The 16,638-nt window shown below is 46.1% G+C and overlaps 1 protein-coding gene across 1 annotated transcript; it reads left to right on the top strand.

Annotated features, from left to right (window-relative positions):
- The first annotated feature begins 12,617 nt into the window (after positions 1-12,617).
- On the top strand, positions 12,618-14,329 carry LOC115317821 (uncharacterized protein K02A2.6-like). Its single transcript, XM_042287478.1, has 3 exons — positions 12,618-13,690; positions 13,760-13,998; positions 14,129-14,329. Exons 1-3 carry the CDS (start codon positions 12,955-12,957, stop codon positions 14,327-14,329), a joined length of 1,176 nt encoding a protein of 391 aa, XP_042143412.1. The 5' UTR covers positions 12,618-12,954.
- The last annotated feature ends 2,309 nt before the right edge of the window (positions 14,330-16,638 follow it).

Here is a 16,638-nt window from a genome sequence, read left to right as displayed (position 1 = left end):
AATCAATGCAGACTAGACCTTGTAAACTATAATGCACATGAAAATGAATGTTTGCCACATAGTCATGTATGAGTCAGTGGCTCAGATCTCTAAATACATTTGTATTGAGGAACATTCTTGAATAAAACTTCTGGCCTTCGAATTCAACAGTTTGTACTTCCATAAGGAACACTGTATGGCACTGATTTTTTTTTTTTTTTGACACATCAGAAACAGCACAGCACTGTCATCCTTGCATACCTAACAAGAATTTGTATTTTTTTTAGCATGGCATGTGCTATTCTAATGCCCATACAGCCTCCTTTAACAAAATTTCCTTTGTAGAGCTTTTTATTGGTTCTTATTTAGCTCGCACGACAGATTCGGTACCTTGAATTCTCACTCGGCATCAACAGTTTTATATATTAATGTAATAGCGAAAGACAAGATGTATGGACTTGAGTACGGCTCAACAAGCACAGGTGTTGAGAAAAGTACTGAAGAAAACTCAAATGTCAAAATAAAAATAAGCTGGAATGTGGATACAATTATGGACATGGTCATGAATACAGTTAGCAGATTCAATATGAAGAATATGTGTTAGATGCAAGTTCAAAGAAACCTGTTGCATCTATATTCATTCAAATTACTTTGCAGAACCCAGCGCTGCAGTCTCAGGTGGGAGTTCGCTGAATGAGTCTACTGAGAATGAGTGTAGACGGAAAAAGCAGTTTGATCTGCGATAATGAGCATTACATAAGTGACATGTCATTATTACTGTTACAGTGCCCAATGTTCCAAACTGTCAGTCGCATCATTCTGTGAGTTCCCTCCGTACATTACAGGGTTTGGCTCTCTCGAATGCTTTGCGAGAAAAGTGACGAACTGGAAATATCTAGAGTAGTAGAAAAACTATTTCCAGAATCTTATCTCAGCATCGCAAAGAATATAAAAAGTTTCTAAAGACAAGGTTAGTGCAGGAGTAGAATAAACTAAATACTTTGTTTTTCGAAACCATCTTGCCGTAGTAAACGTATGAAGTTCCCCTAGGTAGAGCTAGTCATTACGGATGATTGTGCCCATTGCGTACCATAAAAATTTAATTTGCGACCTACAATATTTACAAACTCAATTAACTCTGAATAAGTGGACCACTTGGCATTAAAGATTGGCCTCACCATGACTGTCTGCCAACATCTACATAATAATTTCCGTGAACCTATGTATTTCAAGAAAATATTTGGTGCGAGCTGCTTAAAACACAATAGCACTTTTTAACAAGTGCTGATTGTTGGGCAAGTTGGTAGGGTACGTTAGAAAACATGATTGCGCTTTGAAGACGGACATATAGGAAGGACAGACACCACAGAGTGCTAACCTTCAACTGATTTAATTCAAGAACCTCAGCGTAGAAACACACTGCGTCACCGCACCACATCTCGACCAACCCGTGGCCCTGCCACGGACCGCAAGTACGCCAACTCCTTATCCGCCAAGTCAATTGACGCCACACTGACACAACACGTGCCGGAACTATTTATAGCGTCAGTCCCATAATCTCTCTAACAGTCATATCTTTGTGCCTAGCAAGAACAGTAGATGCAAAAATGTTCCAAAAGCCGGGTGAATTCATGATTGAAAAGGTTTACTCCGACTTAACATAACAAATTAATAACAAGAGGTACAGACGTTTCGCCACCTATGCAGGTGGCATCTTCAGTATACACTGACACAAATGAGGTGAGGTCGACCAGTCTACTTTTCACACACGTCCCCGTAAACGTCCCGCAGGGGGCCACGGTTGGTGTTGCACACCGATGAGTCACGGCGAATGAACCAGGACTCGACGAATTTTCTTTGCCCCCACCTTTGTTCTCGGGCCAGCGTCGTCGCATCGTCCAGGTCGAAACTGTGTCCTGTCGTCCAGCAGTGTTCGACAAGTTCCGTCTTGGACCGCGTGGCCAAGACGGAACACAGAAGGGACGTTGCGTGGCCAAGACAGAACACAAAAGGGACGTTGCCAAGGCCACCCATGCCACGCGGTCCAAGACGGAACTTGTCGAACACTGCTGGACGACAGGACACAGTTTCGACCTGGACAATGCGACGACGCTGGCCCGAGAACAAAGGTGGGGGCAAAGAAAATTCGTCGAGTCCTGGTTCATTCGCCGTGACTCATCGGTGTGCAACACCAACCGTGGCCCCCTGCCGGACGTTTACGGGGACGTGTGTGATAAGTAGACTGGTCGACCTCACCTCATTTGTGTCAGTGTATACTGAAGATGCCACCTGCATAGATGGCGTAACGCCTGTACCTCTTGTTATTAATTTGTTATGTTAAGTCGGAGTAAACCTTTTCAATCAAGAACAGTAGACGAAGCAAATAATGGTTTGCACTCGCAGTCATGATCTGTCGTGTCACTGTCATGACTGCGGGTGAAAACCATTATGCTTCGTCTACTGTTCTTGAGAGGCACAAATATAGGACTGTTAGCGAGATTATGAAGGCTGACGCTATAAATAGTTCCGGCACAAGTTATGTCAGTGTGGCGTCAATTGACTTGGCGGATAAGGAGTTGGCGTACTTGCGGTCCGTGGCAGGGCCACGGATTGGTTGAGATGTGGTGTGGTGACGCAGTGTGTTTCTACGCTGAGGTTCTTGAATTAAATCAGTTGAAAATTAGCGCTCTGCTGTGTCTGTCCTTCCCATGTCCCCGTCTTCCAAGCGCAATCATGTTTTCTAACGCACTTTTTAACACTAATAGAAAGCCTGTAGTGGGCCACAACTTAAGCAGTTTTCCCATCATTATGAAGAGCAATTACACATATGTGAACCATGAATATAGGCCTGCACTGAATTTTTTTCTTAAGCTGAACGTGCTATGCTCTGTTTACTATATAAATCTTTGCAGAGCTGACAATGTGCAAGTTCCTGTTTTTTTTATATTTCACATGTCCCGACTGCTGGGTGTGGTAGGTACATAAGATTGATGACACCAACGAAACACAATGATTATTTTAAGAATTTGTTTGGGTATAGCACGAGCAAAGCGATCTGCGGGAAGTTATTTCTGTGATACCGTCGAACCTACATCCGCGGGCTTTAAGTTCACATGTTAATCATATCTGCAGACTCCTTTTTGTAATTGGAACTCCATCCAATCCAAGATTTTAATATGTTTTTTTGCATTTTAGGCTTAGTAGTGCTTTTGCTGTTCTATTAATAGGTAAGAAGAATGCTTATTTCAAGTGGCATACCTAACACCTGGTGGCACGAGGACTCCCCTGTCGTGACGCTGATCGAAAGTCACAGGCAGGGAGATACTGCGATGCTCTTGTTGCTGGGATTACCTCCCCCATGGTCCTGGCCAGACCACAGAAAAAGATTGAGTCCAAGCTTGTGGCCACTAGGATCTCCAGATCTTGAGGCACCCAAGTAGCTGAAAATAAAAACAAATCACAATCAAGTACTTGGCAGAGCTACATTAGAATGGCTAGCATATTCTTTCGTGATCAGCACATAGATCCTCTTATTTTAGTCATAGTCACCCCCCAGGACAAGGCCACGTAGGCGTTAAAAAGATGGGTACCGAATTAAGGCGAATGATCAAATGCATTCATTTAACCCTCTTTCGCCCCAACCTGAGAGACTTCTGTCAAATATTCACATTCAACTGTAAAGACTATAAATAAAACTACTACTGCAATGCAGAGCCGTATAGTGGGAGAGTTTAGCCAGTGGGTGTGGCAACGAAGGCGCCGGAGAGGAGGAAAGGGAGGAGAACGCCGAAGGAGGGAGAGAGAAGGCAGCAAAGAGGAGACGACTGCCATTTTGACGCAAAGCTGTCGGCACGGAGCACTGTTGAGGCTATGCGTCGTCTGCTACGGGCTTATTTATTTTTTTTTTTGCCTGAATAAAAGTGCGTTCAAACATGGAGGAACTTTTTTCTTTAGGTTTTTAAGCCACCGAGGAATAACACTTTATCGTTTTATTGCCAGAGCCTGCCAAATAAAAGGAAAGAACCGAAATTTGAATATCGATCCCATGCCGGGCAATTGAATGAAAATGGCGGCCCTCCCCGCTCAGCTGGGAGCAGCCTAGAGTTCACGAGCATGCGCTCACACCTCTTGCTCTGTGCCGCGGGCTGATCAGCTCACTCGAAAGAGAGACGTTACGGCAGCGAAATCATAGACTGCCAGACTCTCCCCATATATGGCTCTGCTGCAATGGAAAGATTCATACACTCGCTGAATATGAGGGTAGAGTGTACCTGCAGAGGGCAGGTGTCTGGATAGAAAGAGTTTAGTTGGCACACCAAGAGGCTAACGAATAAGAATGGGTGCTACTCTGAGCAAAATGCCAAAAAAGCGTGGATCTCGGCTTGACAATAACAGCGGCACACAGTACCTATTTTACTGACAAAGGGGTACTAAATCATTATTTTCAGCTACATAACTAAACTAGATATTCTTCCCGGCTTGCTTTTTAGGAAAATCTCTAAATTTACAAGAACTATTAACGGCTAAAAAAAAAGCAATGGCAAAACCAGCAATCGAATTCGCCTGCTCTCCAGTACCACGACATCTATGGCAGGCAGACCTGCAGAATGAGCAAGCAGTTTAAAAAACAGACTATGTCCTATGTATAATTCTTTTTTATGCTGCAAAGCAAGCGCTGGAAGGAGGTTTCACGACATTAACGAAATTTCTTGCAATCAGTTGAGAACAAATTAGAGCAGTGAACTTGTCCTTGTTTCTGGCATAACGTTTTAGTGTTGCCAGTGGCGTAGCCAGGATTTTATTTCGGGAGGGGTTCAACGGCATTTCCCCCCCCCCCCCCAATTCCCCCCTCAATGACGCAGGGTGAGCTCGCCGACACAATCGCTCAGGCAGCGCTATTAAGATAAAACGGGTAAAGCTGCATTGTCATTCTTCAAAACAGAGCACATGCTTCATTTACAGGAATACGGGCGTGGTGGCTCAATGTTCTACCGTCGTCGTACTCGCGGTCCTCACAGCACACAACTCCCTCCGCTTTTTGAGGTAGCACTGCATTACCAAGGCGTGAAGGCCAAACAAAACACAAGAATAGCTAAACTTTCACACACAAAAAAAAAAGAATCGGCAAAAAAAAAAATTGACGCTGAAAAATTGGAGCAACCGGACGATGAAAAATTGGAACGATTGGAGCACAAACACTAGAAGCCCAAATTTAGGGCGAAGGTAATTCTGAGCAATCACGAACCGAAAATCTATTATCTGTTAAAGGTTTATTTGCTAGGCCGCTTTATCTTGCAGCATGGTCCAAAGGCAGCAGCAGCATATCCTCCGAGTAAGGAGAAGTCATCAGTCCGAACTCGTCGTTCCGTCACTCAGAGAAATGGCAAGACGTACCACACAGAAACTACACGCCGAACGTTGAAAGGAACTTGACTACCTTTGCGCCCATGCGTAGTGAGAATATGATGGCTTGTCTCTTCGGAGTTTCTGATGTTCCGTGCAACGAAGAGATTAAGCTAATAAGGAATTGCATCGGATGCCACCTCGATATGCAAAGCAGAAAGCAAGACAGACTTCGTCGCATCCGTGAGCGACGATTTTCGCAAAGTAAGGGAAACTTCTCCAAAAAATAGGGAAATTTTAGGCGTCCAATGCAAGAGGGAGAGACGTGAAGCGCCCGTCACGGTCTGCGGTATATACGCGGTCGCCCTCTGTCCGGAGGCCCATTTTTCAGAACGTCCATCGTCTCCTCAAGATCCTAGCGACTCTGCCCTTAACAACAGCGGAAACTGAGCGCTCGTCCTCTTCACTACGACGGTTGAAAAAATACCTGAGACCGTCCACTTCGAATGAGCGACTGCTCGACTTCCAGACGCAGCCGATGCTACAGGCGCGTGCATGTGGCCCTGAACAGTGCTTGCACTGCACGAACGCGCGTGCATGGCAGGAACGCTGAAAGCCCGGAGCTCACGCTTGTAGCATTGGCTGCGTCTGGACCTAAGCTGAAACGAAGTATAGCGCTTTTGAATGTTCACCGCGACATTAAAGTTCAGCAGAGGACGTCCTGGATATTGTTTTCCGTGAACGCAGGCGGCTGCATTTTAATGTGTGGGTACTTGGAAAGCAATTTACAGGGTCCTGTAAATTGCATTTTAATACAACTAGTCACAGTTACCTTTTTATTCGCTGCAATTTCTAGTCGAAAGCACGTAATTCTGATCACGAAATGTGCGCGTGAGCGCAGCGCCACCCGCTGCTTACAGCGCAATTTTTTTATTTTTTACAATTGATTTATTATTTTTTACATCACTGACATTGTTTTGTATCATCACCGTGTGTTCGTTTTATTATGTTCACTTTGGTTTGATTGAACAGTGTACTTCAGTGAAAATAGTTTGTTAAACTTTGCCTTGAAATTGCCATCCTTCACCCCACGAATGTTTCGAAATAGCCGTTCTATATACATCTGAGATCAAGTTCCGCATCCCATCGAATAAACATGAATGAAGAAATATTGCATATTTTATTAATTTTAACATTCTCTGCCCCACAAACAATTTTTCCGAAAGCATATAGGTTGGAGATGGTCCGCGCTCCCCCGTTGCTTCGTGCCTGGTGCAAAACAGACTGCATGAGCAGGAAGGCGGGCGGGGCCCGCGGGGGGGGGGGGGGTGCTTTGGCATTTCGGAGGGGGTTTCGACCCCCCAAACCCCCCCCCCTGCCTACGCCACTGAGTGTTGCCCATGGAAACTCACATAAATTTGTAAATAAAAACAAAAAAGACTAACCTTCATAAAAAAATCTGTAACTTTGGCAAAGAAAAGTTACCTTGAACAAAATATGTACAATACAGTTGTACAGCGTCCATTTGTGTGCTTAACCAATATTGAGGCAAATCGGCAACAATGAAAAGAAGACGTTTGAGTACAATTAAGGGAAAGACAGAAAGGATGCATACCTACAACAAAAAAAAATTTAGAAAGACCACGGGCAGGAAACTCTGGTGAGGCTCTCGGAGCGACTCCCTGCAATGGGCCTGCGCAGACCACAGAACAAGATCGGTCAGAGCTTGCAGCCATAAGGTGCTTCATACCATGAAGTTACAGAAACGGGTGCAATTGGAAGCAAAGTGCATTTCATTTCTCTGAAAAACGAAGAGTTTAAGAGCTAGCATGCATTCATAAGGTGATACAGTCATGAATGCACAGACTTTTCAATGCAGTGCTATATCACCGACTTGTTAACCATGCCGGGCAACACTAAAAACTGAAAGCATTATTTTAAACTATCTCAGCTTAAAGTTAACCACGACAGGGAGCTTCAAGCCATCCTTGCAAATTCAGTGCACAAAGCATGCCATGTGACCTTCTAGTTGGACGCCATGGTACGTCCAGCTTATAATCATGCGTCATGCTGTTTTAGCTGCAATGGCTTGTAGAGTCAAAAGTGGTCCAGCTTAAAGATACGCAAAGTATAGACGTTTATGAGTGGGGCCCTCACCTAGTCTGCAGCTACATTGCGAAATAGGACGTTCCAACCGGGATGTTTGCTGCCTGTAACAACACGACCAGCTTGTGCCCAGCGATTGTTCGAGCTGAATACATGTCCTCAACAGTGCCATTATTTGACAAGCATTTCTATGAATGTTAAACATGACTGACTTACAGAGAGACTCCACCTCAACGACTAATGACTTGGGATAGCTAACTGAATACTGATATATCAACTAAATGCAAAACAATTACCTGGCAAGCATAACATTTTTCAAGAGGATGGGTCGACTCCGCATTAAGTTGAAGGAGTCGATGCGTAATAGGACAATACAAACAAAAATATGCCTTAGAATTCCTTTTGCACCCCCAAAATGATGTGTTTTTGAAGGTAAGGTACACAATGTTCTTGACTTAGAAAGTACCTCAGCTGTACAAATGCATATGCAATAAGGGCACTTGCCAAGCCTATTCTACTCAGCTCTGTGCAGGTTAAGCTAAGTTAGAGTATAGAAGTACACGCTCACTGACACCATCAGAAAGGCAGGGAGAAGTCTCCGTTGTTCCACCTCCAGCCCGTCTGCTACCTTCGATGACGTTTCAGCGCCTCATGAGCCTGGAGCGAGCACATCTGTCCAAAGCGGGGTGAAAAGCACAAGCACGTGCTGGAGGACGCCCAGCCATTCTCTTTTTGTCATCGGCTATACTACATATTTTTAGTAAAACATATTTTTAAGTGAAGAAAAGTATTGCAAATATGCAGTCCACTTTAAAGATAACAACAGTTGCCATTCACCATTTTCCAAATAAGTGCTCCCACCTATCGGAACATCTACACATGTGGTGAGTGAGTGGGTTCAGGACTGAGAGGCTAGAAAACGAAGCGCTCACAAGGCTTGTCTGACCCTTCCAACCATGCGGGTACATTCGTCGCAAGTTCCTTATTTGTAGACAAAATGATTTAGAATGAGCGAATCTTGTCTACGCCCGAGGTAGAACATTGAATTGCGATTCTCCCATATTGTGCGAACCATCCTTCAACCTGCGGTACCACCTGCAAATGAACTATGTTGTGCTGCGGCACGCGTCCATGCTGCCTGCTTCAGAGGAAAACCACTGCTCGTGTTGAAGGCGACGTCCCACAATGTACAGGCAACAATGTTTAACGAACTAAAACAAAATTGATATCATTCAATAGACACAGATAGGCTCACAAAGAGTCGACATCATGATTGTTGTTGTTGGTTTTACTCTTGCATACAAACAAAAGTTACTTCCTCTTTCCTCCGATGTACAGTAAAACCCCCTTAGCTTGGTGGCCCCTATTTCTTCTCGAATCGGTCACAGAGGACATAATCGCAGCCACTGAATTCCGCAAAATTAAAGGCCGCGAAAATTAAAGGTTCGCCAACATTAAGGGGTTCACTGTTCTTCTGAGTGTCACATGATGTTAACATTTCAAGGAGGCTGAAGGTATTGGTTTAAGAAAAAATTGACCTATGAAAAAAATGCCCTTCTCCAGCACGCGAGGTTCTTTTGCACTACCTATAAGGTGGAAAGTTTATTTCGGCAGAGCTTTTGGTAAAACGGAGTCACAAAAGTAGCTATACTTGGCGTCAACTAATTTGTGCTGCATTATAAAGCCAGAGTAGATTCCACAGTGCTTCAGCACAGCACTGTTTGTTGCGAGAGCATATGTGGTTTAGTGTTGCATCCCATTTGCATGATCTAGAGAAACTAGCGCTGACAGAGTTGGAGCACTCCAAATATTAACAGCCGACTGTAGAAGCATTGAGAGATGCACACATGCAAACTGTGCATTTCTTAAAGGTGGCTTTGAGCAAAGGTAAAAACAATATCTATACTTACGGCGGCCATACTTGCCTTTCCCAAGCACGACCACTTTTCCCTCGGTAGCACCATCCAGTAAGAAGCACCAGCAACACGCCCATGAGACGCCGCCGACTCCTGGATTGAATGACGACCCGCCTGAGGTCTTGGAAGGAGATCCGGAACACTGCTTTAGGCCAGATGTTGTATCTGGTGGGGCAGGGACTAAAAGTAAAAATTAACAAATTTATCTGAAGCGCTACATTCCTATAGGATGGCAGTATTTTTTTTAGGCCAGTGATGCGCTTTAATTAAACACAAATGGTTGGTTTATATGATGAACCAGCAGCCCCTATTTTGCTTAAGTGTAACGCAGTGTCTAACGTTACGTCCGACGGAACCCGAAATAAAAATTAAAGTTACGCCCAACGTAACTGTTAAGCATTCGAGTTACGTCCGACGTAACCCAAAATAAAAATTAAAGTTACCGTATTTACTCGAAAATAGGTCGAACCCTATTTGTTGGACCCACCGAGAATAAAAACAAAAAAATTCAAATATAGGTCGATTTGTTTTTTTTTTATTATTACGAACAGTTGAAATTTTGGGCAAAAGAAACAAACCTTTATTTACATCACTCTCAGCTAAAGCACGGGGCGATGCCAAAAACTTTATTACCGTCAGAACTTCTGGACATGTCATCGTCGTTCGAAGCTTCGTCAGCTTGGCAGACATCCTCGCAAATTCACAACAATACTTCACCGATGTTGTGTAGTTACCGCCAAGCGCGCGCTACTGGGACTATAGTGGCGGCGCTTTAGTTCCTTCGCTCTTCTTCTTTATCGTCGTGTCAGTTTGATAGCACGAGAGGTTCGTTCTAGTTCCACGCTCCATGGAATAAACCTCGGGCCATGGTCCTCCGGTCTACTGTGTCTGTTGCCCCGTCAAGACACGACAACTTGGCGACGAGGAGGCTTCGCTGAACTGCTACGCGGAAGCCGACATGGCAACGGGGGATCCGGCAGCGACGGGTCAAGTGCCGCAAGTCTTCGGCCGACTGGGACACATCGAGCCCTTTGACGAATCGACGAGCGACTGGCCGTCGTATGAGGAACGACTCACGTCGTTTCTTCTGGTCAACCGAATCGCCGAGGACGACAAGGTACACGCATTTTTGAGTCTGATAGGCCCGAAAACGTACAGTCTTCTGAAGTCATTGACCGCACCGGAGTTGCCAGCAAGAAAAACGTTTGATGAGCTAAAGAAGCTTTTGGGGGATCACCTGGCACCGAAGCCATCGGTAATCAGCGAGCGCGCAAAGTTTCACAGAAGAACGCAGCTCGAGAACGAATCTGTAGCAGCCTTTGTTGCAGAATTACGCAAATTGGCGCAAACCTGCGACTTCGAAGCCGCACTTGACCAGTCCTTGAGGGACCGTTTCGTCTGCGGTTTACGCAGAGAGGACATTCAACGTGTGTTGTTCACAGAGGACAACAAGCTAACTTTCCAGAGAGCCGTCGAAAAAGCGCTAGCCATGGAAGCAGCAAAAAAGAACGTCGCTGAAACACATGCGTCAGAACCTAGAGTTTCAGACGTACACAAGGTGAAGGCCGTCGCGGAGGCGAACGTGACACAGCGAGAATGCTATCGCTGCGGCTCAGCGAAACATGGAAGCCGGGTATGCCCGCACATTGCGGATATCTGTTTCAAGTGTAACAAGAAGGGGCATGTCCAAAGAGTGTGTCATGCTGACAAAGAAAAGAAATCGAAGTGGACGCCACGTAAGGCGATGAAGAAACTGGTTCCTGTTCAAGACCCAGTTGGCATGAAGGAAATGACCACGTCTGGTATGGAACCAATAAAACTCACAATAAACGTGCAGGAAGTTGCCTTGGAAATGGAACTGGACACAGGAGCAACTGTTTCTGTCATGTCACTGCAACAGTTTCGTCAGATATCTCCGTCAACAAAGATCATGCCGACGACGCTCAAGCTGCGCACGTTCAAGGGAGACATCGTTCAGCCCGTCGGGGTTGCTCACGTCGACGTGCAGTACGGACAGCAGAGGACCGAGCTTCCCCTCTACATCACAAGAGAAAAGGGACCACCTCTGCTCGGCCGACAGTGGCTGCAAGCGATCCGATTGGATTGGAACCGGATTTTCGGGATCAACAGCATTGCCAGGTCAGATGTTTTGGCGCTTTCCGAACAACGCACAAAGCTTGGTGTGCTTCTGGACAAGTACCAAAATCTGTTCAATAAAGACCTGGGAACTATTGCTGAAGAAAGGGCAGAGCTGACGCTAAAAGAAGGTCACGTACCGAAATTCCTCAAGGCAAGAAACGTGCCGTTTGCCCTACAGCCTGCTGTCGAGGCTGAACTAAAGAAGATGCAAGACATGGGCGTCATAACACCAGTCACAACGAGTGATTATGCGACGCCGGTTGTGCCAGTAGTGAAGAAGGACGGTGGAATAAGGTTGTGCGGCGACTACAAGACCACCGTGAATCCTTGCCTTGACACTGACCAGTATCCGCTCCCGAGAGTCGACGACTTGTTCGCAGCGCTTTCAGGATGCCAGGAATTTTCGAAGATTGATTTAAACCGGGCTAATCACCAGGTGGTGATGGCTGAAACGTCGAGCAAGTACCTAACTTTAAATACACACAAAGGACTGTTTGCCGTAAACAGGTTACCGTTCGGAGTCTCCTCGGCACCAGCCATTTTTCAGAGAATCATGGACACAATGCTGAAAGATCTGAAAGGCGTCAGTTGCTACTTGGATGACGTCCTCATCACCGGTAGGACGCCGGAAGAGCATTTGGCCAATTTGGAAGCAGTCCTAAAGCGGTTGTCAGAGCGTGGAGTTCGTGTGAAGAAGGAAAAATGCGCGTTTTTCCAGAAGGAGCTGCGTTATCTGGGCCACGTGATCAGTGCTGCAGGTGTCAGCACGACGCCAGAGAAGATCGAGGCTCTGCTGAAGGTTGCTGCACCCTCAAGCAAGCAGCAGCTCCAGTCATTCCTGGGTATGGTAAATTACTACGGGAAGTTTGTTCCACGATTATCCACCCTGGCGAGCCCGCTCTACAGGCTGCTGCGTCAAGACTAGCGCTGGTGTTGGGACAAAGCGTGTCAAGCAGCGTTCGAGGAAATCAAGACAGCGCTAGCAACACCATCGATTCTGGCACACTACGACCCAAGTAAGCCATTGCAAGTGGCGTGCGACGCATCCCAGTATGGCATAGGCGCTGTTCTGTCTCATGTGACTGAAGATGGAAACACTCGTCCTGTGGTGTATGCATCACGCACACTGACCGAAGCTGAAAAGAAGTACAGCCAACTTGAAAAGGAGGCACTAGCCATTATTTTTGGGATCAAAAAGTTCCACTTATACATCTATGGCCGAGTTTTCACTCTCGTCACGGATCACAAACCGCTACAGACTATTTTGGGCCCAAAGACAGGCATTCCGTCTATTGCGGCAGCACGGTTGCAGCGCTGGGCTGTTACCTTGTCAGCGTACAAGTACTCGTTGGTGTACAAGAGATCCAGTGACAATGCAGAGGCCGATTTTTGCTCTAGGTTCCCTCTCGAAAGTGGGAAAGACGATAGTTGCGAGGGCGAAGAGTCCTTCTATGCACTGCGGCTAGAGTCAATGCCGGTGTCCTCTCAGGAGATTGCACGCGCTACGTCGCGCGACCCGTTACTTTGTCAAGTACTTGAATACACAAGCATGGGTTGGCCGACGCACGTGCAAGAACAACAACTCAGACCGTTCTTTGACAGACGCTTGCAGATGAGTGTTCATCAAGGGTGCCTAATGTACGGCATGAGGGTTGTTGTTCCGTCCCAGCTGCAGGAGCCCGTGCTCGACGAACTGCATCAAGGCCATCCCGGCATCGTGCGAAGTAAGGAGCTGGCTCGCAGCTATGTTTGGTGGCCATCAATTGACTCAGACCTTGAAAGAAAGGTACGAAGCTGCCAAGCATGCCAGGAACAGCGTAATGATCCATGCAAAGCGCCTCTTCACCCCTGGGCATGGCCGACAGCACCGTGGAGACGACTACACCTAGACTTTGCAGGCCCGTTCCGCGGAACCATGTTCCTAGTCGTGGTGGACGCGCACTCAAAGTGGCCAGAGGTGTTCACCATGCAGAGCACTACGACCGAGCGCACTGTGAGGTGCCTACGTGAACTTTTCTGCAGGTTCAGAATTCCGGAAACAATCGTTTCAGACAACGGGCCGCAGCTGGTGTCCGAGGAATTCAAGGTGTTCATGAGGAACAACGGGGTCAGACACGTCGTGAGCGCCCCATACCACCCGAGCACAAACGGCCTGGCAGAACGGTTTGTGCAGACACTGAAGTCTGCACTACGCAAGTCATCCGCTGGTGAGTCTCTGGAAGAAGCATTGCAACACTTTTTGCTGACGTACCGGAATACTCCACATTCAACAACAGGAGAGACGCCAGCAAACTTGTTGATGGGCAGAAGATTGCGTTCCAGGTTGGATGTAATCAAGCCTACGGTAGAGGGGAAAGTGATCCACAAGCAATTTATACAAAGTAAGCAACGGAGGACAAGCAGAGAAGAAATCTGCCCTGGTGACAATGTCCTAGTGCGAAATTACAGGAGTTTGCCGAGGTGGCTACGTGGTACCGTCCTCAAGAAGACTGGTCCAGTATCTTACCAAGTCCAGGTTACCACGCCTCGAGGCAAGTTCATCTGGCGTCGGCACCTCGATCAACTTTTGAGCCAAACACGGCCAACGGCAACGCCGGTACCTTCGGACACCGACGACGCTGAGGGGTTCCTGGTCTTTTCACCAGGCGAGCCAAGCGTCCCGGCCACGGTACAAGAGCATGGGCCACAGCAGCCTCACACCATCCCGCAACGGGATCCTGTACCTCCTACAGGCCGATCTACTTCTGAAGGACGCTACCCATCGAGAGAACGGCGTCCGCCTGACAGATACCAAGCTCGCTCCTAACTTTTGTATAATACTGCCGTTGGCGCTGCTACGTAATTAAAGGGGGAGGAGTGTTGTGTAGTTACCGCCAAGCGCGCGCTACTGGGACTATAGTGGCGGCGCTTTAGTTCCTTCGCTCTTCTTCTTTATCGTCGTGTCAGTTTGATAGCACGAGAGGTTCGTTCTAGTTCCACGCTCCATTGAATAAACCTCGGGCCATGGTCCTCCGGTCTACTGTCCCTGTTGGAAAATCTCGATGATGGAAAGATGACGGAAAAGGCTCATACAAGCGTAACCGTAATATGGGACATCCTATACAAGCGAAAAAGGCGGCTCCAGTATAGTGGAATAAGGCGGAACGATACAGGTGGGCGGAACCATACAAGCGTGTCGTATTATGGGACATCCTATACCAGCGTAGTGGATATAGGCGGAACCATGTAGGCGGACGGAACCATACATGCATAACGTAATATGGGACATCCTATACCAGCAAAAAGGCGATACCACCATGGTGGAGCCATATGGCTCCAGCGTGTTGGTTTCGCCTTTTCACTGTTGTACAGGGCGATTTAGTTTCAAGCTTTACATATATGTTTAGAAAGGTCGTGAAAGCTATATTAATGCGGTTTGTGCAGGCGAGTTATACGGCCAGGCGTACGTAGTATAGGGACCTAGTCGTAACGATCAGTCAGATAATTAAATACAATTTGTTAATCAACTTTTTAATTAGTGAAAATGAAAATATGGTTTCAATTAGAAACTTGCTGAGTCATTGAAAACCACAAAATCAAGTTTTTTTTTAGAAGGATATAATTCAGGGGTAGCGTTTTATGCATTCTGTAAAAAGCTTTATTTGGACGAGTTTCTAGGTTTCAGTTTCTTATCAGAGCTCATCTCTGCGCCCACGGTCCTGTTCCCCAGGGGCATAGACACGCAACACACATGCGCCTTGCTTCCCTTCATCCTACGAGGGAGGCGAGGGGGCGGCTTCGCACTGTGGTCACCGGGCAGCTGGACCGCAGGTGCAAAGATGCGCTCTGGTAAGAAACCGAAGTCTGGAAATGCGTCCAAATTGACCATTTTTTTATAACGCCATATAATGCTACTCGTCTATCTTTACAAAGAAAATTGATTTAGTGTGTTTTGATGATGCTTAGCAGGTTTCTAATTGGAACCATGGGTCTATTTTCACTGATTAAAAATTTCACGAACTTACTATACTTAGAGAGAGGCTGAAGCAGTTTTGTATTTGAGAAAACACTTTTAAATCTTCTTCATTCGACCTCGAGAATCTTAAATATCAAAATTATTTGCTAATTTAATTAATCAAGGCTGCACAGTCATTTTTAAAGCGCTGTGAAAGCACCTCCCTAGAGAGCGACGTCACAACAGCAGCTTTCAAAATCTTTGTTCACGCATCTTCAGCGCCTATCAAAGCTATGCACGCACGTGCTATTTTTTAAAAGGGCAGAAAAATGTGTCACGACTGTTGCCAGTGCCGGAGAATATACCTAGAAAACTTGCGATTGGACGCGCGGCCCTTAAGCGACACACGCTTGGCGGCCGAAAGGTCTTCTTACGATGTCACTGTTGGTGGGATGTTTTTTGTGTTTTCTCACGTTTAGTTATATCTTTGAGGAAAACGAACGGGATATTCAGATTCGCGGGATAAAACTACGCTAGAATGAACCTCCATCTAGTTTTCTGAAAGAAGTCTGGCATATCTCTGTAATAAGCCGACAGATCATTACAAATTAGCCTTTTATACTATGCCGCCCTGGCCATATAACACACGTGCACAGACCGCGTAAATGTAGTTTTTACGGCTTTTTTTAAAAAAAAATCTGTAAAACATAGAAAAAAAACTCTGTAGAATGTCCCCCAATACGATACGATTGTATGGTTCCTTCCCCGCTTGCATTGTTCAAGAAAGACTTGTGGACATCCAGCGTTTCATTGGAATGCTGGATGTCAGCGAGTCTCTACATCAGTGAGTAGTTTCAAACAAGCATGGTGTTTGCACACCAGTAAGCTCTTATCCGAGGCTCACCAGGACCACTAAGAGCAGAGGCGAAATGTCGTGACCTGGTAAATTTGGTTGCAGGTATTTATTTTTACAAGAACTGCATGCAGCAAAGCTTAACTTTGCTTAAAAGAAGATTATTAAAAATTCAATACTGAACAATGGTGTCCCTTGAGCTGTCAGACCAAACTCCCACTCTTGCCACTCAGGAGTTCCTAACTTGTGCGTAGAGGATCAGCACAACCCAGATTTGTGCTGTGAGCGCACCTGCAATATAAAAGTTGAATAAACATGAGATGAAATATGAGACGTTTACAATTCTCTGTAACGTGAAATTAGAGCAC

The sequence above is a fragment of the Ixodes scapularis genome, unplaced genomic scaffold (assembly GCF_016920785.2).
Source record: "Ixodes scapularis isolate PalLabHiFi unplaced genomic scaffold, ASM1692078v2 PGA_scaffold9__187_contigs__length_104089568, whole genome shotgun sequence".
Lineage (NCBI taxonomy): Eukaryota > Metazoa > Arthropoda > Arachnida > Ixodida > Ixodidae > Ixodes > Ixodes scapularis.
This window is presented reverse-complemented; position numbering and strand designations above follow the sequence as displayed.

What these genes read in the sequence shown, in the direction of transcription:
- LOC115317821 (XM_042287478.1), top strand. Translation starts at nt 12,955, where the DNA reads ATGCCGGTGTCCTCTCAGGAGATTGCACGCGCTACGTCGCGCGACCCG. An exon ending in ACTACGCAAGTCATCCGCTG is followed by an intron (nt 13,691 to 13,759) that starts GTGAGTCTCTGG and finishes ATTCAACAACAG; the next exon opens with GAGAGACGCCAGCAAACTTG. An exon ending in CAGTATCTTACCAAGTCCAG is followed by an intron (nt 13,999 to 14,128) that starts GTTACCACGCCT and finishes TCTTTTCACCAG; the next exon opens with GCGAGCCAAGCGTCCCGGCC.